Raw genomic sequence first — 17777 nt, forward strand, 5'->3', positions numbered from 1 at the left:
GCCTGAAAAGAGCAAAAAAGCTGACCTTTCCTCAAGCAGGAGGGAATCAAGCCTGACTGCACGAGGTGGGGCAGTTCTCTGTTCCTGCCTGCAAACTTCAACAGAAAAAGAGCGTCTTCTTGAGACTGGATCCCAGCAGCTTTTGGCCTGAGACATACTCCCTCGGCTCCCCTGATTCTCAGGCCTTTGGACTCAGACAGGACCTACACCATCAGCTCTGTGGGGTCTCCACCTTGCCGACTGTAGATTTTAGGTCTTGTCAGTCTCCAGACACATGTGAGCTAATTCCTAAAAAAAACCTCTTCCTCTCTCTCTCTATAGATAGCCTCTTCGTTCTGTTCCTCTGGAGGACCCTGACTAGCACACTTGGGAATACATGAGCCACTGGTGCAAGTAAACCTGCATGATGACATGATATAACTCAGTAAAGAGTGAGTGGTCTCATCACAGGAATTACAGGTTGACAGTCAGGGTCACAGGACAGGGTTTCAATAAACAACTATCTGAAGGTATTAAAGGGTGCGGTAGGCAGAATGCTAAAAATGGTGTCCCAAGATATCCCACCATCGCCCCAAGTGCTGTGACCAAGAGGAGGCTGTGTTTCGCTCCATGGCCAAAGGGATTTTGCAGTTGCAATAGTGGTGACGAAACCGCTGACCTTCAAACAGGGAGATGTTCCCGTGTGGTCCCAAAGAGCCTAATCTAACCAGAGGCTAAAAGCAGAGTTTTCTCTCATAAGAAGCAGAAGGGGAAGCAGAGAGATGCAAAGCACGAGAAGACTGGACTCACCACTGCTTGACTGAAGATGGCGGGAACCAGTTGATGGCAATAGGGGCAGACTCGAGAATCTGAGAGCAGCCCCCGAGGACGTCCTTGCAAGAATGTGGGTTCAGTCCTGCCGCCACAGGAGCTGACGTCAGCCCACCGCCTGGATGAGCTTGGAAGCTGCTTCCTCCCCAGAGCCTCCAGGTAAGACCCCAGCCCAGCTAACACCTTGGTTTCATCCTTGCGAGACCCCCAAGGAGGGAACTCACTTGATCCACGTAACACATCTTACCTATGGGGACTGGAAATAAGAAACGTGTTGGTTTAAGCTGCCAAATTTGTGGCAATTTGTTATCCAGCAATAAAAAACTGACACACAGGTATTTAAGTTATTAGTGTGTTGACTCTGTGGTGCTTAAGGTAATCTCTGTATTATCCAACCTACTGGAGAGGGTGAGGAGTAATTTGTGGCCCAGCCATACACTTGCACTTGTACCTCTGAGGTGCAAATTAAAATAAGCATGGCCAAAGTCACAGTGCAGAGAATCCCAGCTCTAGTGCCGCGAAGATGAACTGCAAGACAGAGGCAAGAACAGGCAGGTCGAAGTGTGACAGCAACATGAGGACACGTCCTGGGAAGATGGGGACCACATCTGTGAAGGGCTTGGACGCCGGAGCTGCCCAGTCAGGCCCTGCCCTTTAGCTGAGGCGGAACATTCAGTTCCCAGTTCTCTGTGGGTCAACAATAGACAAGCATAGTCAGGGGAGCTGCAGGTAGTGGCTCTGAATTACGTTGAAATAAATTACGATGAAAAAGGCTTTGATGGCACAGACATTCTTGGAGGCTTTAGAGTCAGACAGACTGGCTCCAACACTCTGTGATCCTTGCTATGTTTCAGAATTCTAATTTATTAACAGTGTGTGAGTCTGTGTGTGTGTGTGTGCGAGCGTGCGCACGCGTGTGCATGCGTGCATATAAAAACATCTCCTTGATAAAACAACTTTGACAAATCTTTCCAGACCACTGGGTTTAAGATCTGCCTGCATAATTTTCTGTACTAAGACAGCTGGATCAACTGGACTGATCCCTCTAAGGTCAGAGCCTCCCACAGTGCATGGAACATAATGCATTTTCTGACTTTCATCCTGGATCCCTATACTCAGTAGCTTCGCGTTCAGTGAGTGCACTGCTGACTTCCTGGCTCGACCATCAGTGTTGGTCTCTCTACCAATCCCAGTTTCTGAAATGTCCTCAAGCGGGGAGGCTTTTGAAGAGGCCTAGGCTTTAAAAAAATTTAAGAAATGTAACTGTAGAAATTGATTCATGAGTATAAGACTGGTAATCTGATTATTGGGTTTGTTGAAAATCATAAATGTTCCAGATTAAGGAATCCCATCCGTGAGCCCCCAGACACTGGAATTTTCAGGTAAAGCATTCATGTTCAGAGTCACGAGGACCCAGCTGCCCTGTTCTTGACTCCTGATTCTGCTGCCTCCCTGCTATCTCGTCTGAATCTGCCTCCCTCCTCCTCTTCTCCTCCTTCACACTGGAAATGTACTCAGTGGATACTTATAATTCACAAATGACATTCCTTGCTTTGTTTGTGTTCCTGTGAGGTCCTGAGGGGCGGGGAACATGCAGTCTTTGTTCTTTCCTTATCCTGTGAGAAGTGTACTACAGGAAACATGCCTGGTAGGCATGGCTGAAGGTTTGCTGAATTCATGTGTTTCCTACTGAAACACTGACAGCAGCAATGTCCCCTTGCAATCTGGGGCAGTACAGCAGATGCCTTCTACATGGGGAGCACAAGTGTGGTTTCTGAGTACCAGGTGCCACGCAAACTGTTCGAGAACCCAGGAGGCGGTGGAGGATGAGATCTGGTTCATTTGTCCAGGTGCCTCACACAGCACACAGCAGAGGTTTTACCACACAGCATGGTTGAAAGCAAGAATTCCCAGAACTTGGTCATGTCAATGGGTTTCCAGACTGGCCACCTCCAACTATACAGTTATAACCTTAATATTTTAAATAAAGGGAAAAGTATTCTTTGTCATGAGTAAACTTTAAATATACAGTGATGACACAGCAATCATATGCAATTTTTAAATTTACATTGGCGACTCTCAAAAAGACAGGAATTTTTGTCAAATACTCTTTTTTACTGTGGGGATGTATAGGCAATGGATTGTGACAGCAGTTCTTCTAAGTCCCAGCTCTGCCACTGTCTCCCTGTGTCACGAGGGGCAAGTTATCTACTCTCTTGGGCTTAATTTCCTCATTTGTGAACCTGGAACAATGGTACTTATGCCACAGGGATTTTGGGAAAATCATCAGTGAGGTACATTAAGTACCTGACACATGACAGGCCCTTGAAGAGTTTAGAATATCTTCTGATATTTTAGTTAGAAACAACAACAACAACAACAAATATGATTCCTTTATAAGAATTTGGGGAAATACACACATCAGAAAGTTCATCCAAAGCAGTAAATCACGGACACTTCCTTTGAGATGTAGGCAGGTAGTAAAAGCTGTTTGATCAAAGTTAAAGTTTAGAACCTAAGAGTCTGGCTAGTGCCCTCTCTTAAAAGATAGAATCTTACATTTTGGCAAAGTTCCTAACAAAACCACTGAATTTCACACACACCTTGAAAGAAATACATCAGGAGAAGAAGGAACGAACGTAGAGGAGAAACAGATTTCCTACTGATCTCAGGTTCCAGACCCATGCTCAGAGCCACCCACCCTCCCACGGGGATCACTAACAGTCCATCTTCCCATAACAGGTGGATCTTACCGGGGGTACTTGAAGCTTTTACTGGGAAAAAGGGAATGTGGCCATTCTCCTGATCCCAATTTTCATTCCAAACATCACTTGTACGCACCTTGTTTTCTTTACTGAAGGAGCCTGTGAAATCTACAGAGTAGCTTGGTAACCCTGAGAACCCTGTTTTGCCTCTGAGGGAACTGGTCTCATGGTGCCTGGGCCTGAGGGTGCACAGCAGACTGAGCAGTCAACGCTCTTCCCTCCTCGGCCACTCTGAGACCTTTGGGGAAGGAAAGGGCACCTGCCAAGAACGGGATTCTCACACAAGGAGACAGGTTCTGCACCAGCGGAGCCTCCCTCAGGAGCCACAACCATCCAACGTCCTGAAGGCGGGTAATTAACAATTAAGTTATTCCTTCACAGGGACCCGAACAGTCATCTCTCATCCAACAGAGCAGGAATCAGTGTTGAACATACCAACGTGTGGCCAAAGGACACCAGGAGAGATCTCAGGGATGAAGAGCTGCCACAAGTGTCAGGAGACGGGGTGGGGTGAAAGCTCTGGCGAGCAGTCTCCTGGACAAAAGGGAAGGGGACCAGACCGGACTTGGGAGCAAATTCAGTGGGGGTCTGCCTATGCCGGGGTCTCTCTGGGGTGTTGTCATCAGTGAATCCTGAGTTTCCTCTCATTTGGCTATCTACCTTCGGATCGTGGGCGACTTACAGAATGTCTGTGACCTCAATAGTCTCCCCTGTTAAATGAGAATGACACTACTGCCTTTGAAGGGTTTTGATTAGGATTCAGTTAAAGAAGATCAATGAAGAGCCTAGCCTGGTGCCCGGCACCGTGGGTACTAAGACTTCACATCAGCCCCACGTTCCTTTCAACTATTTCATTACAGTCTTATACATTCACTGTGTTGAACTGTATAATCCCTAACCCTAACCCTAACCCTAAACTTCTATAATTATGCTTTAGTCTCAATTTTAGGGACCAAGGTATAGCTCAGTGGTAGAGTACAAGCATAGCATGCATGAGGTCCTGGGTTCAATCCTTAGTACCTCCATTAAAAATACATAAATAAATAAAAATAGATAAACCTAATTACCTCCTCCTCAAAAACATACAATTTTATTTGAGGGAAATACATTACGTAAATTAGTACAAGTTCCGCACAGAGAAAGCAAAAACTACTTAGGTGATAAAGGCCTGAGATGTGAAGATGCCACCCTCGGTCAGCTGTGCAGTAAGAACAGTGCTACCCTAAGCGGGATCCACAGAAAAGGAGCCAGACCCTTGGGCAGGCTGATGAGCAGAGTTCGCACGGCAGCTGGTGCATATATGGTGCTCACGCTGACAACACCTAGTGGAACACCGGCAGTTTGGAAACAGAACGTTTTCTCTGTAAAATGTCACTTTCACAAAGAAATTAATTGATTCGACAAATACTCAGTAGTGCCTTTCCTGCTGCATCAGAGAGCACCCTGGATCGCGGCCTGACAAAAACCAACGAAACACAGCCCTTGCCCTCAAGGGTCACCAGGTACCAAGGGAGACACATACCTTCATTACAACAACAGATGCGGTCTAGATGACTGCAGTGTGTGCTCGGCAAAGTTCTGGGCTGCTGGAGATGGGCCAGTGAGCAGGGGACAAGGGTCCCTAAGATCAAGGACTTTAGAATCCAGTAGGAGCTCTGGGGGAGTGGGGCAGAGAAAAGCAACAAACGTAACAGAGAAGTAAATAACATGAGGTGACCAGAGTGGCAGCAGCAAAGGACAATGCAGGACAAGGCAAAGGGGCTCAGGAATAGGGGAGAGGAGGGCACTCAGCAACACACAGCCCAGGGGTAGCCCAGTGGGCAGCCCACTCTGCGAAGGCGACAACCACGCAAGGCCACGATCGAAGGGAGAAAGTCGGCCAGCCCAGTCGGGTGAGAGCATCCAGGCACAGGGACGGACCAGCGCAGAGGCCCCCGGGGAGCCTGGCTGACACAACCCAGAAAGGGCAGTTCCCACTGAGCTGGAGTGCAATGACTGAAGGGGACGGTGCGGGGAAAGTCAGAGAGGAAACGGGACCAGATCCTGTAGGGCCTGGTAGACCTTTGTGAGGGTTCAGCATTTGACCCTGATGCTAGAACAGAGCAGCACTAGGAAGGGTCCAGGTGCTGAATTACAGGTCTCTACAGAGGACGGTGTCAGTGAGAAGGAGGGACACAGCAGTCAGGGAACCAGAGGGAGGGAGCGACCAAAGAAGTAGGAGAAATCAAGGAGGGCCGCCTCTTAGAGAGCGTGGAAACACTCACTTGGACTTGGCCTCCACTGATGTTTGAGCTCACACCTGGGACTGTGCACAACTGGGCTGCTGCTCACGTAATTACAAAATTAGAAATCCTAAATTCATCCCTGTGATTCATCAATTAATCAAATAAAAAATGTGGAGGTATTTTTTGTTCCAATCACTTGGTGTTTGAGGAGTTTCCACTGAACTACCTGCCGTAGCCCCACTAAGAAGCCACTTTGGGGCTTGAGGCAAAAACAGAGCCTCGAAGGTACGTGAGGAAGGCTCCCTGACGGAAAAGCTACGTGGAGTTGCCTCCGTTCACTCGTCTTTCATCTTATACTCCTAATAAACAATTATTAGCTGCATTAATAACTGTCCTCTATGCTCCACGGAGCTTTCATCACAATCCCTCATTCAGTCAAAGTCTTTTGAATCCCTGCTGGACACCAAGTTCAGGCCACTGGGCTGACTCGGGGGGAACAGGTATGTATTAGGCTGGCCCTTAGCCTTGAAATGTCTTACAAACATGCAGACAGGTCACTCCAGGGCTCTTTCCCTAAAGCCAGGACAGAACTAAAGTCTGGGGAGCCTGGAAAAAAAGAGGAGGGTAACTGCCCCAGTGGAAAGGGGGTGAGTACATGTGGTCAGCAAAGGCTTTTCGGGGGGGTTGAACTTAATGAGGAAATTACTTTTATTATCCTCATGCTACAGATGAGAACTCTCAAGGTCAAAGATATTCACTTATTTAAGGCTGCACAGCTAATGAGAGTGCCAGATTTAAAGTCTAGGGCGCATGGGTTATAAAACACCATTTTTTTTTCAGTCATCAACTTCTACTAACATCACTCCCCCTAACTCTGCTTCCCTTTAATACATCCAGAAATCCTCTCAGGTATGTGTGGTCACTGTCCTGAAAGCCGTGTCCTGCTCTGAACACCATAAGGCTCTGAGAAGGTCTGTAACATTCTCTACCTGAGGTGACAGCTCTTCTGGAGAGCTCGTCCCTCTTAGAACTGTATTCCACTTCAAAGTTATTCACAAAAGACGCAGCTCTAGGTTCCATGCCCATCTCACTAAGAAAGGCACTCAACCTCCCACGACCACGCTGTCACCTTCCAATCTGCCTCTTCCTTCCTAACTCTGAAAAATTTGGAAATAGGTAGCCCAGACTGGTTGCTCTCAGAACGGATCCCCTCAGCTTTAGAACATTTCCCAGAAGCTGTGTTCTCCTGGGTGCCTGGATCTCCCAGGTAGGAGAGAACGAGAGAGACGAGCAAGACTGCTCACAAGGAATGACAAGTACTGTGTGTGCATCTCAGCACCTTCAACACACGGGAAATCCATCACAGTGAATGAAAGATCACCTGTGGAATCAGAACAAGGCGTGACTCAGCTCCATCGCTTACTGCCTGACTTACATAAACCCACCTCAGCCTGTTTCTTAATCTGTTGAAGGAAGATTTCGATACTCATTTTTCAATTTTGCTGGCAAATAAATATTAAATGCAAAAAATAAAGCAGAGCATTGATAAATCAAATCAACACCTAGAGTGAAGACAAAATAGAATGTGTTCTTTTCTGTAGCACTAATTCCATTTCATGCTCGCAGAGGCACTTAACTGCCAGTTGTTAAGTAACATGTCAAGGTGAAGGGCCTCACTAGTGAGAGGGAGATGGGCACTGAGGAGTGCTTTTCGCTATCCTGTGCAGGAGAAGGACGTCCAGAAGGAAAATGCCTTTCTTTGAACTCAGGGACTCTTAGCAAATGGACATCTTATCTAAGAAGCCAACTCTGAACATCATCAAAAAGTACCACAAGAAACCATAGCTCTTGATAAAAATAATGCTTTTCACGAAGGACCTGGTGACCTTGTGAGAGCCCAGGCTATAGAGATGCGAAGCCTTGCATTCAAACACAAAACCTACTCTAAGCCTTCTTTTCTGTGAAATGGAAGTCATAAAGGCCTCTGTAAGATTTAATGGGCTATCAGCTAAACAAGACACGCGGCTCAGCTCAGAGCCTGGCACTTAGACTGCACTTGACAAATATTGCACGTCTTGACCTCATCCCTTTCCTTCTGACTCCCTGGAAAGTTCAATGTCAACATCTTCAAGAAGAGGTTAAATTCCTACTATGAAAAATACTTCTGTTTTTGGTTGGACTTTCATGGATGGCAGTTAGTCACTGTGTCAGCTAGCTTCTGATGCCTAACAAACCACCCAAAACTGAGTGACTTCAAACAACAAGCAATTGTTTTGCCCCCAGTTCTGCAGGTCAATGATTTCAGCTGAAATCAGCTGACGGTTCCCTCTGCTGTTCTCAGAAGCCTTGCTTATGCATCTGCGGTCAGTGCCCTGTCAGCTAAGGGGCTGTGCTGGGGGCTGGATGGTCTAGGAGGGTCTCACCCACATTTCTGGCAGCTGGTTCTCTGTCACCTGGGGTGAAGGTGATGCACAGACTGTGGGTCTCCCGTCATCCACGGAGCCCAGGCTTCTTCACGTTGCTGACATCTTGTTTCAACAGCAGCAAGAGAGGGCAAACCCCACTCACCGTGCAAGCACTTTTCAATTCTCTGCTTGCTTCGCACTTGCTGGTGTCCCAAAGGACAGAGCACATTCCATCACCAAGGCCAAGGACAACATGGGAGTCGTGTACAAACTGCAGCTGTTGTTGTAAGTCACTACTGCTCATGAAACAACTTTGTTCCTCAGGAGAGAAACACTGAACTATAGATAAACCGGACAGTGGAATGTTAAGTCTCTCAAAAAAAGATTCCTACGCTTCTTCAGAAAAAGGGAAAACCACCTTGCCCTAGTGTTTCAACAGGTGGAAATTAAAATTATTTTATCAAATTTGGGGGAGAAAACTAACTTGAAATTCTCCTAGGCATTGCACTAAACCTGCAAACTCTGGATGTCTTTATCTGGAAACGTGCTATGACTGCCAGGACAAATTTGTCTCTGCTTGCTTCCATATCATAATGTTGCTTTTCCTTTCTCTTCCAATAAATATGCCCGCAGCACAGACATATGGCATGTGCATATCTGACGGGAAAGTGATGCAACAGACTACAAAAGGGCACCTCCTGTGAGAGGAGGAGATGGTACCTGGTAATTGTGAAGCAGACTTATGGTGTCCCTGGAGCTGGGTTGATCCATCCCTCCCTCCAGACTACCTGCGCAATCTCCCAGCTTTGCCAGAGTTCCTCTTCCTGTATTCTAATCACCTTTTAAAGCTGAGTATAAGTTTTATCACTTTCTGCTACAATGTCCTAAACATATTTTTTCGGATCCCTTGGTATTTTATTTATTTTGTGGATGTTGATGCTGCTACTGTGAAGGTCATCAGTTCTCCATTACATTTTCTACAGGACTATTGCTGGCATATATGAAAGCTCTTGGTATTTCACCTACTTATTAATTTTTACCATTTAAAGAAATTTATTCTTACAACATTTCTAAGGCGTTTATCAAGAATACATTCCTACCATCTGGACACCATGACAATTTTGTCTTCTTTACCAAAACAGTAGGCTTTCTGCTCTTTACAACCTCATTACACTGCAAAGAAGACCTAAAAGGATATTTCATAATAGGGGTGATGATAGGTATATTTGCCTAGATCCCGATTATAATAGATTTTGTTTCTAGTTGTTGAATATCATTTGTGCATTTGTGAGTTATGGACACATTGAGGAATACAGCCTGCTAAAATCCAGTTTCCTAGTTTGTTTCTGATCACGGAGTGTGCCTTCCTCCAGATGCTCTTTGATCATCCATCTTCTATATGTCATTAAATATGGTCGTGGGTAGTAGTATGGGTATTGGTTGTAGTCATTCCCTTTATAGCTCCATTTTATCGTTGTCTTCATACATTTTTGTTATATTATGCCCATACATGTTTGTCATATTATGCTCTAGATATTGAGGGTAGTCCTGTCACTGGGAACAGACTCATTTTTATAAGCTATTTTGAGTATAAATGGAGTGGAGCAGACCCTGGGAGGCTGAACTAACGCGTATGTGAAAACTGGACTGCATGTTTCATAACCACTTTCCACGTACCTTTCCGATGCAATTTCCCCTTGATGAATGCACGATTTCACTGGAAGAGTGAGTTGTCATGATCCCCCATGCCTGGTACCAGCAGACTGACTGTGGGTAAGAGAGACAGAAACATGCCTAAGTTGCAATAGGCCAAAGGGTAGAGGACATCAGAGGTCTTCTCCACAAGGCTACTGTGAGTGCAGGGAAACAGTAAGGAACAATTCAAAGGAACGGGAAGGCTTTAGGTTGTCACATCTGGGGCTGTGGGGGGCCACTTCTGCCCAAGAGGGCTGGACAACCAAACACAGGTGAGAGAGCACCATGTGGCCTTGCTGGAGTCCCAGGCCAGGAGGCTTCTAAAAATCAAAATGTAAAATATGAAGGGATTGCCATAGGCATGTTTTCCAAAACCCCAACCAGCACTTCTCAGTGAGAAAGAGAGAGGAGGCTGGAGTGTGTGGACGATGGAGATTCCTGGGATTTAATAAAACACTACTTACGCTGCTTCTCCAGCTGTTGGTGAATAGGACCCCAAGTGCAAAGGTCTGAACTAAGCAGGCGTGGAGTTTACTGGTGAGGAATCCGAGGACCAGAGGTTAGGTAAGATGTCAACAGGGGTTCAAGAAAAGGGTTCAGATATGGGCTGTGCCAAGACGCCTGGCAAGGTGAAGAACCTGTTGAAGAAATGAACCCGCATGATGTGACTCAGCAAACATGAGGTACTATTTCGCCAAGAACACGGAGGATCATCTTGACCCAACCGGGGCCTTCCTAAAATAAGCAGGTACTCTTCACCGTGGGAGATGACGATGAGCATCCGTACAGGACCGGCCTCACCGTGTGTGAAACGACTGCGTGTGTGTTTCCTGCAGCCCGGTGGGGAGGGTGAGGAGAAACGACCGGCCGCGCCACAGCCGCGTCTGGCTCCAAGGCGCACGTGGACAGCAGCTCGGCCCCAGTCACGATGCGGCGGATTTCACCCTGGGGGATGGAGGTTCCCAGCCCGAGAGGGGCGGGGCGCTTGCGCAGTGGGCCCGAGGCGCCGCGAGCGGCGGGAGCCGCGAGACCCCCGCCCCCGCCCCCCGCCCTCCGACCAGAACGCGCACGCGCCTGGGGACGCGGACGAGCACGCGAGTGCGCCTCACCTCGCTCAACCCCGGTCCGGGCGGCTGAGGAGGGAGGAGAGGAGGGAGGCAGACGCGCACCGGGGACTCGGGTGGGCTGCGCGCTGAGTGGCGGGCTCCGGGCTCCCGGGCGGCGGCGGGGGCGGCGCCTCTTCCACTCAGGCGTCTGCGCCCGGGACCCTCGGGCCTCGCGGGGGCCGGACCGACTGACGTACCTCGCGCGCCCCCGCCCCCGTCCCCGCCCCCGCCTCATCTTCCCCCAGCTCCGGGGGCTCGCGGGCTGAGGCGCCTCTCTCCCCGCCCCTCGCCGCGGCCCTTTCTCTCCCGAACACCTCGGAGCACCTCGGCCGGCCGGCGGCGGCGGCGGGCACCGGGCGGCGGCGGCGGCAGGCACCGAGCAGCGGCGCGCGGCCTGGACGATGAAGTGCAAGCCGAACCAGACGCGCACCTACGACCCGGAGGGCTTCAAGAAGCGGGCGGCGTGCCTGTGCTTCCGGAGCGAGCGCGAGGACGAGGTGCTGTTAGTGAGTAGCAGTCGGTACCCGGACCGCTGGATCGTGCCGGGCGGGGGCATGGAGCCCGAGGAGGAGCCGGGCGGCGCGGCCGTCCGAGAGGTGTACGAAGAGGCGGGAGTCAAGGGGAAGTTAGGCCGGCTCCTGGGCATTTTCGAGCAGAACCAAGATCGCAAGCACAGAACGTACGTGTATGTACTGACTGTCACTGAGATTCTGGAGGATTGGGAAGATTCGGTTAGCATTGGGAGGAAGCGAGAGTGGTTCAAAATCGAAGATGCGATCAAGGTTCTCCAGTGCCACAAGCCCGTGCATGCCGAATATCTGGAAAAACTAAAGCTGGGCGGTTCCCCAACCAATGGAAACTCCATGGCCCCGTCCCTGCCAGAGAGCGATCCCTAGTATGTACCGCTCCTGCACAGACTTCTGCTTTCCGCCTGCCTTAGGAGAAAGAGTGCCCGGAGCACCTCTCTTTCCGTGTGCGGTCTCCCCGGGAGGAGGGAGGCTTTTCTTTTGTTTCCTTGGCAGACGTCTGAATCACGCTTGCAAACTGTCTCAGTGGCCAGGCACTGCTTTCAGACAACTTGCACGTTTTTCAGATGCTCTCAGAATCGCTTCTTGGTAGCTCTCTAACGTATTTCCGAAAGCCAAAGCCACATGGGTTTGTTTGTTTTGTTTTTTAAAGGCACTCAGTCAGCCCTTGTGGGTGTGTGTAGGTTTGTGTGTGTACACGTGTATAAGGGCTGTGGTTTGTTTTTACATTTCACGCGTATCTGTGGGGGGGTGGCGGGGCGCGTGTGCATTTCTGGTACCAGTCTTGGGGTTCGTATTGTAGGGAAGGCCTGTAGAATCTGATCACCTTGGTTGTGTGGCATTTTCGTTAATTTTGTTTGTCTTAAGTTGTTTTCTCATTCACAGCATTAGCCCTTGTCAGCAAGCCCTTCTAAGATGGGAATTGGTTTCAAGGACCAGTTTTGAATTTCAAAAAAGTATTTAAGAACTTGTACATCTTGTGCCCTTTCCCCAGTGAACAATAATTTTATCTTCAGAAATGTCATTTCATTTGCCCTTTTCAGAAATTTCTTGATTCATATGTAGATGATTTGATTTTCAGAACATTTTTACAACTGGTAATTTTTTACTTACTTGAAACGGCCATTTCCCGTATAGCCCAAATGTCGTTTAGCAAAATATTTTATAGAGTAAACAGCCTCTCGGAAAGGTATCGTAATGGCACATAGCCTGATACGTACATATTATGAAAACGGTACTCATGGAGTGTGATTGAGCATGCTCAACTTCCAGCTCCCTTTGCTCCTTTCTCAGTGCCCTAGAACAGCCATGGTTCTCTCAGTATAAACTAGTCTTTCAAAGAAAGTTGTTTGAAATATTTGGGTTTGCGATAGTCTGCTTAAACTTGTCTGAATACCAGTGGCCAAAGGAATGGAATAGTATATGGTAATTACATCCCAGTTGAGTGAGTTAGCTTTCTTGTTATTCAGCTGTTACAGACTTCTCAAAGTGTTAGGGCACCTGAATGATGGCTCTCTCATGAAGATTGTTTTGTGTCACAGGACCAAGTTTTGGGTGCCGAGTTAAAAGCTTTAACATTTGCTTCAATACTTGCTTGAGATCAGGAATCCTATCTAAAGTGCGTAGGTCTGTGTTCCGGAACTACCTTTATTCTTCTAGCCATGTTAGCAGTTAGGTAGAGAGACAACCTACTTTCTGAAGAGGATATCAGGGTGGAAAGGTCATTCCATATAGAACACTTAAACATTTTTAAAACAGCCTACTAGTAAATAATGAGTATAAAGTAGACAATAATGGTTATTTAAAACGTTTTGTTAGTCCTTAAAGCAACCTGTTTTTAAACACAATTACTGCTGAAGATTAAATAGAAGTTACCCTTTGTTAAAAAATTAATTCATAGTTTACTCTTGGGCAACATACGCACAGAACAATCGACAAATCTTAACTGTACACTAAAATGAATCTTTACATAATGAGCACATACATGTAAGCAGAGTTCAGATCAAGAAACTAACACTGCCTGTAACTCAAAAGGCCACTGCATTCCTTCTCTGGATCAGTCCTCTGCCCTCCTATCTTTTAAGACTATAGAATAGTTCTGTTTTTGAACTTTATATATTGAATTTTTGAGTGTGTAATCTTTTGTGCTGCCCCCTTGTGTGCTCTGAGTGTTTTATTCTTCAATATACTCAATTATTTTTCTCTATGTGGTTTGCATTTTGATTCTACAAATTATTAACATGTTTATATGATGGCTTCTAAAAAGTGGGTTCCATTGTACCTTCTAAAGAAATTTGGTGCCACTGTTTTGAAAACAAATCTAATTACACATGGAAGTACAGATAAAGTACACATTTAAATTCACAAAACATTTTCTGTACTAATGTAACTAAAAAAGGAGTGGATTTTTAAGACCAATGGCAACTTTATCATCTGAAATATATCATTTGATTAAATATGATTCCTGTTTTTCTCTAAGAAAGTGATATATATCAAATATATTTGAGCACATGTTTTTAATTCCAAAACAAATTGACTTTTACTATTCATACAATCTCAATTAGACCCAAAGATGTTTCCCCCCAATAACCTTGTTATTCAATAAGATTTTTAAATTCTACATTAACATCATCACAGCAGATATACTGGATTCTTATTTCATAGATATTTTTGTAGATAAAACCCCCTTCCACCTGTATGCTGTCACAAGTACTTTGGAGGCTCAACTTGTTATTCTTAGAGGTAACAGTGCATCATCTTACTTGGTTTCTAAATTAAGTATCTGACAAATGTAAAAATGCACAATATTTATATTAACCTGTTATTAAGAATTTAGCCTATAAATATGTTGTCGGGTTTTTTTTTTGCTAGAAACATTTAGAATGAGTCATGCCCTTTTTCACGATTGACTGTCAGGTTCATTTAAGTAGTTTTGTGAAATATTCTCTGTAACCCATCCTAGTCAGAATAGTTTAAAGCTCCAAGGAGATTTCTTTTTTTCTCTTTAAGACCAAGAGTTTCAGGCTAAACAGGTGAGCAGAAGTAATATATAGAAAATTTTTACCACCTCAGTGCTCCAAAGAGTGATGTACAGCTGGGATTTTTTTTTTCCTTCTAAGAGTGTTAAAAAGTCATTTGTATGTTGTTTGGTTTTTCAGCCCTCCTTTTGAGAAAAAAGGGAAAAGGTTACTCTCCACAGATAATTGAGGTTTGCAGAAATGAATCAGAAACTTATTGTCTGCATGTTTTATAAACAGCATATATTCTTTTAATATATATAGAGAAAACATTAGAGATTAATATAGGTACATAGAGACACTGGAAATAATTGGTGCTGTGTCTATAATGTATAAATTTTTTCAGGAAATTGTGTGTGTTTATGTGTATACACACAACACACACACACACAATAAGGTATATTTGTCTGGGCAGATCTTTTCCTTCCAGGTGTCCTTTATGGGGGAGCTGCCAGGCACAACCAGAGTTTTATCAGTATTTTCCTGATAGTTGTCTCCTGATAAACTGTTGTACTGTATTTAACAGATTTTTAAATGTTTTATGGGCAGACAGCACTATAGGAAGTGGAGAAGTCACTGGTGACTGAAGTAAAACTTGACATTTTTATGAGTGTTTGATGTGATACAAACTACATTGGGGCTTTGAAGTCAAACAGAACTAGGTTTGAACACTAATTCCAGTTTTTGTTCGTTCTGTAACTTCAGCCAAGTTATCTAACTGTCTGATGCTCAGCTTTTTTAATGTAAAATTGAAGATTATAAAAATAGATACTTCATAAACTTTTCCTATGAGAAGCCTTTCCTGACCACATGGGTCAAGATACCCTCTTCTGTGGGTCTCATGGTTCTCACAGTCTGTTGTACTTAACCTGTTGCATGGCTTTGTGGCCACTAGAGCACAGACTTTTTGATGGGTAGGAACCAGCCTGAATAATTTCCATAAGCCCAGAATCCAGAACATGGAATTTAGGACTTTTTATGTCTTAGATGACCACGCCCCCTTTTTGCCAAACTTCTGGTATCACTGCTTTCCTGACTTTTTTGTTTTGTAATATATATCGACCTGTAACTCCCTCAGCTGCTGATCCAGACTCACATTGCATCTGCATTCGATAATTTTGTGATGGCTTTCTAAATGCGAAGTGAGTGATGCAGATAATCAACCCTTTGTTAAATTTGTCAGTAGGAGGGATTGGTAAATTAGTATAAGCCTGCTAATTGGACATTGGTTTGTTTTTCCAGATGAACAGCGAAGATGTCCAGGATTGCTTTGGAAGAGTCATTGATGTAAACCATTGGTCAATGGAATTGTCAAGTATAGATGAGCACTTCCATGTTTCCAAGGAGACAGCTCATCTGATTTTCCTCCTACATCTTGGGACACTCCTTCCCTGTCTATTCCACTGACCTTCTTGCCCTGGTGGTTGTACTATTGTACATGAACAGACTCTTAATTCAGCGCGTGTAGCCTTTTGTTGTGCTTTTTTGATGTGTCTGCCTTCTTCATTAGACTATGATATCTTTGAGAGCAAGGAGCACATTTCCCTGCTCTTTTGCAGATTCTACATCTGAGACACTACTTGAAGTATGGTTGGCATCACTGAAGGTTCTTTGATTCTATTCATATTTTGTAATCACTACATTGCAAAATATTCCCCTTCCAATCTGGTGCTAGTAGAGTATATGCTGTCCAGGCACCACATGTGTGGCTTTTCTGAATCAGGTATTTCAGAAACTCTTTAAGGCAGTTGTAAGATGTTCAAAGACAAGAATTATTACTCATATTTCTATGTTATTCCACACAGGGGCTAGCACAGTTTTAAGATTACCCATCCCTTAGGGCGACGTTTTGTAGGATCAGTCCTTTGTGTAACAACTTCAGTGTTTTTGTACTGTTGTTAATTTGTTTAAAATTTTATTCAGAAAAATCACTTGCTATAAAACTAACTATAAAAATAAATACAGTGAACACGAGAATATTGTGATTTTTATAAAAATTTTAAAATGATACACAAATAATACAGTGGTTTTTTTTTTTGCACTGCCCTAACCACTTCTTTCATGTAATCTTAACATCTCTTTGAAAAAAAGATTGTTTTTCTCATTTTACAGATTCAGTATACTGTATTATTTGATGCCAGAGGCAACAAAGACCGCTGTAGGCAGGTTCCAGAGTTAATTATACCACTTAGTTTGCCTAGGTTTCTTTTGCATCTCTTACTGATTCTGTTGGCCACAGTTTTCGGCCCCGTTTCCAGTAAACTCAGCTAGCTCCTCATTCTACCTGGTTTCTATATGTGAGAGGACTGAGAGACAGCTACGTTGTCGTCACTTGGAAAAGGCATTGGGGAGAAAACTTCTGTGAGGGGGGAACAGAAAATGAAAGATTTAAAGAGGGCTTAGATCAGCTACATCCAGGAGAGCCATTTTAAGAAAATGACAAAGATGTTTAGAGGAAATTTATGGCATTTTGACATGGGCTTGTGATATCAGCACTCTTTCTCAGCTCCCTACAAAGGCCCTGACGTGGCTTTAATATGGTCGTTTTCTTTCTTTTGCATTGTAAAGCAATTACATCAGTAAAAAACTTGGGCTCCATTTGAGTGTTGCGCCCTTCCTCATGGTACCAGTGAAATATATTGGTTGTTCCCACAATCCTTACAGAATTTGAAATAATACATCTCCTCAATGTATTGGGTTTTTTTTAGGTGTGATATGGTACTGTGGTTATTTTTCTTTTTTAAATCCTTATTTTTTAAAGAAATATACTGTAAATTTTACAAATGATACGCTACTGGTGTTTGCTTCAAAATAATTTGAGGTTGGGGTACGTGAGTGTATAGTTAAAATGGGATTGGTGATAAATGGATAATTATTGCAGCTGTGTGATGGATATTTGGGAGTTCGTTCTACTATTCTCTATACTTTTGTATATATTTGAAAATTTCCATAATAAAAATTGAAAACAAAATTCTTTGGAGTTTCTCTATCCCTAAGACTTAAGTAGAGAAGGTTGGTCAGAAGACAAATCCACATCCCAGCCAGACAGACTCTCTCCTCCCCTCCAAAAACCTGGGTTTTGTTCCTGAGCTAACATTAACAGACTTGTTCTTCCCTTAGTGGGAATTCTTCCCTTGGACGTCTTCCAAGTCTACGTGCAAAAAAGACTTTTAGCCCCATCAGTATGTCAAATGTGGCCAGAAAACTTTGAACCCCAGTGGTGGACA

At 44.9% G+C, this 17777-nt stretch overlaps 1 protein-coding gene and 1 long non-coding RNA gene across 3 annotated transcripts; one reads left to right on the forward strand and one right to left on the reverse strand.

Moving 5' to 3' along the window:
- Positions 1–854: 854 nt before the first annotated feature.
- On the reverse strand, positions 855–11128 carry LOC116662010. Its single transcript, XR_004317981.1, has 4 exons — positions 11010–11128; positions 10365–10538; positions 9883–9972; positions 855–1066 (listed from the first exon to the last, which is right to left on the reverse strand). It is a non-coding gene; the product is annotated as an uncharacterized LOC116662010 (long non-coding RNA).
- Positions 11040–17521, forward strand: NUDT11 (nudix hydrolase 11). 2 transcript variants are annotated; one of them, XM_032475123.1, is made up of 2 exons: positions 11040–11691; positions 15793–17521. In XM_032475123.1, the coding sequence occupies exons 1-2, from the start codon at positions 11408–11410 to the stop codon at positions 15794–15796; spliced, it is 288 nt and encodes a 95-aa protein (XP_032331014.1). In that variant the 5' UTR covers positions 11040–11407; the 3' UTR covers positions 15797–17521. The 2 variants fall into 2 exon arrangements, with proteins under 2 accessions (XP_032331014.1, XP_032331013.1); XM_032475122.1 differs by having other exon boundaries at positions 11054–11901.
- The last annotated feature ends 256 nt before the right edge of the window (positions 17522–17777 follow it).

Source organism: Camelus ferus, chromosome X, assembly GCF_009834535.1.
Source record: "Camelus ferus isolate YT-003-E chromosome X, BCGSAC_Cfer_1.0, whole genome shotgun sequence".
NCBI classification, from domain to species: domain Eukaryota; kingdom Metazoa; phylum Chordata; class Mammalia; order Artiodactyla; family Camelidae; genus Camelus; species Camelus ferus.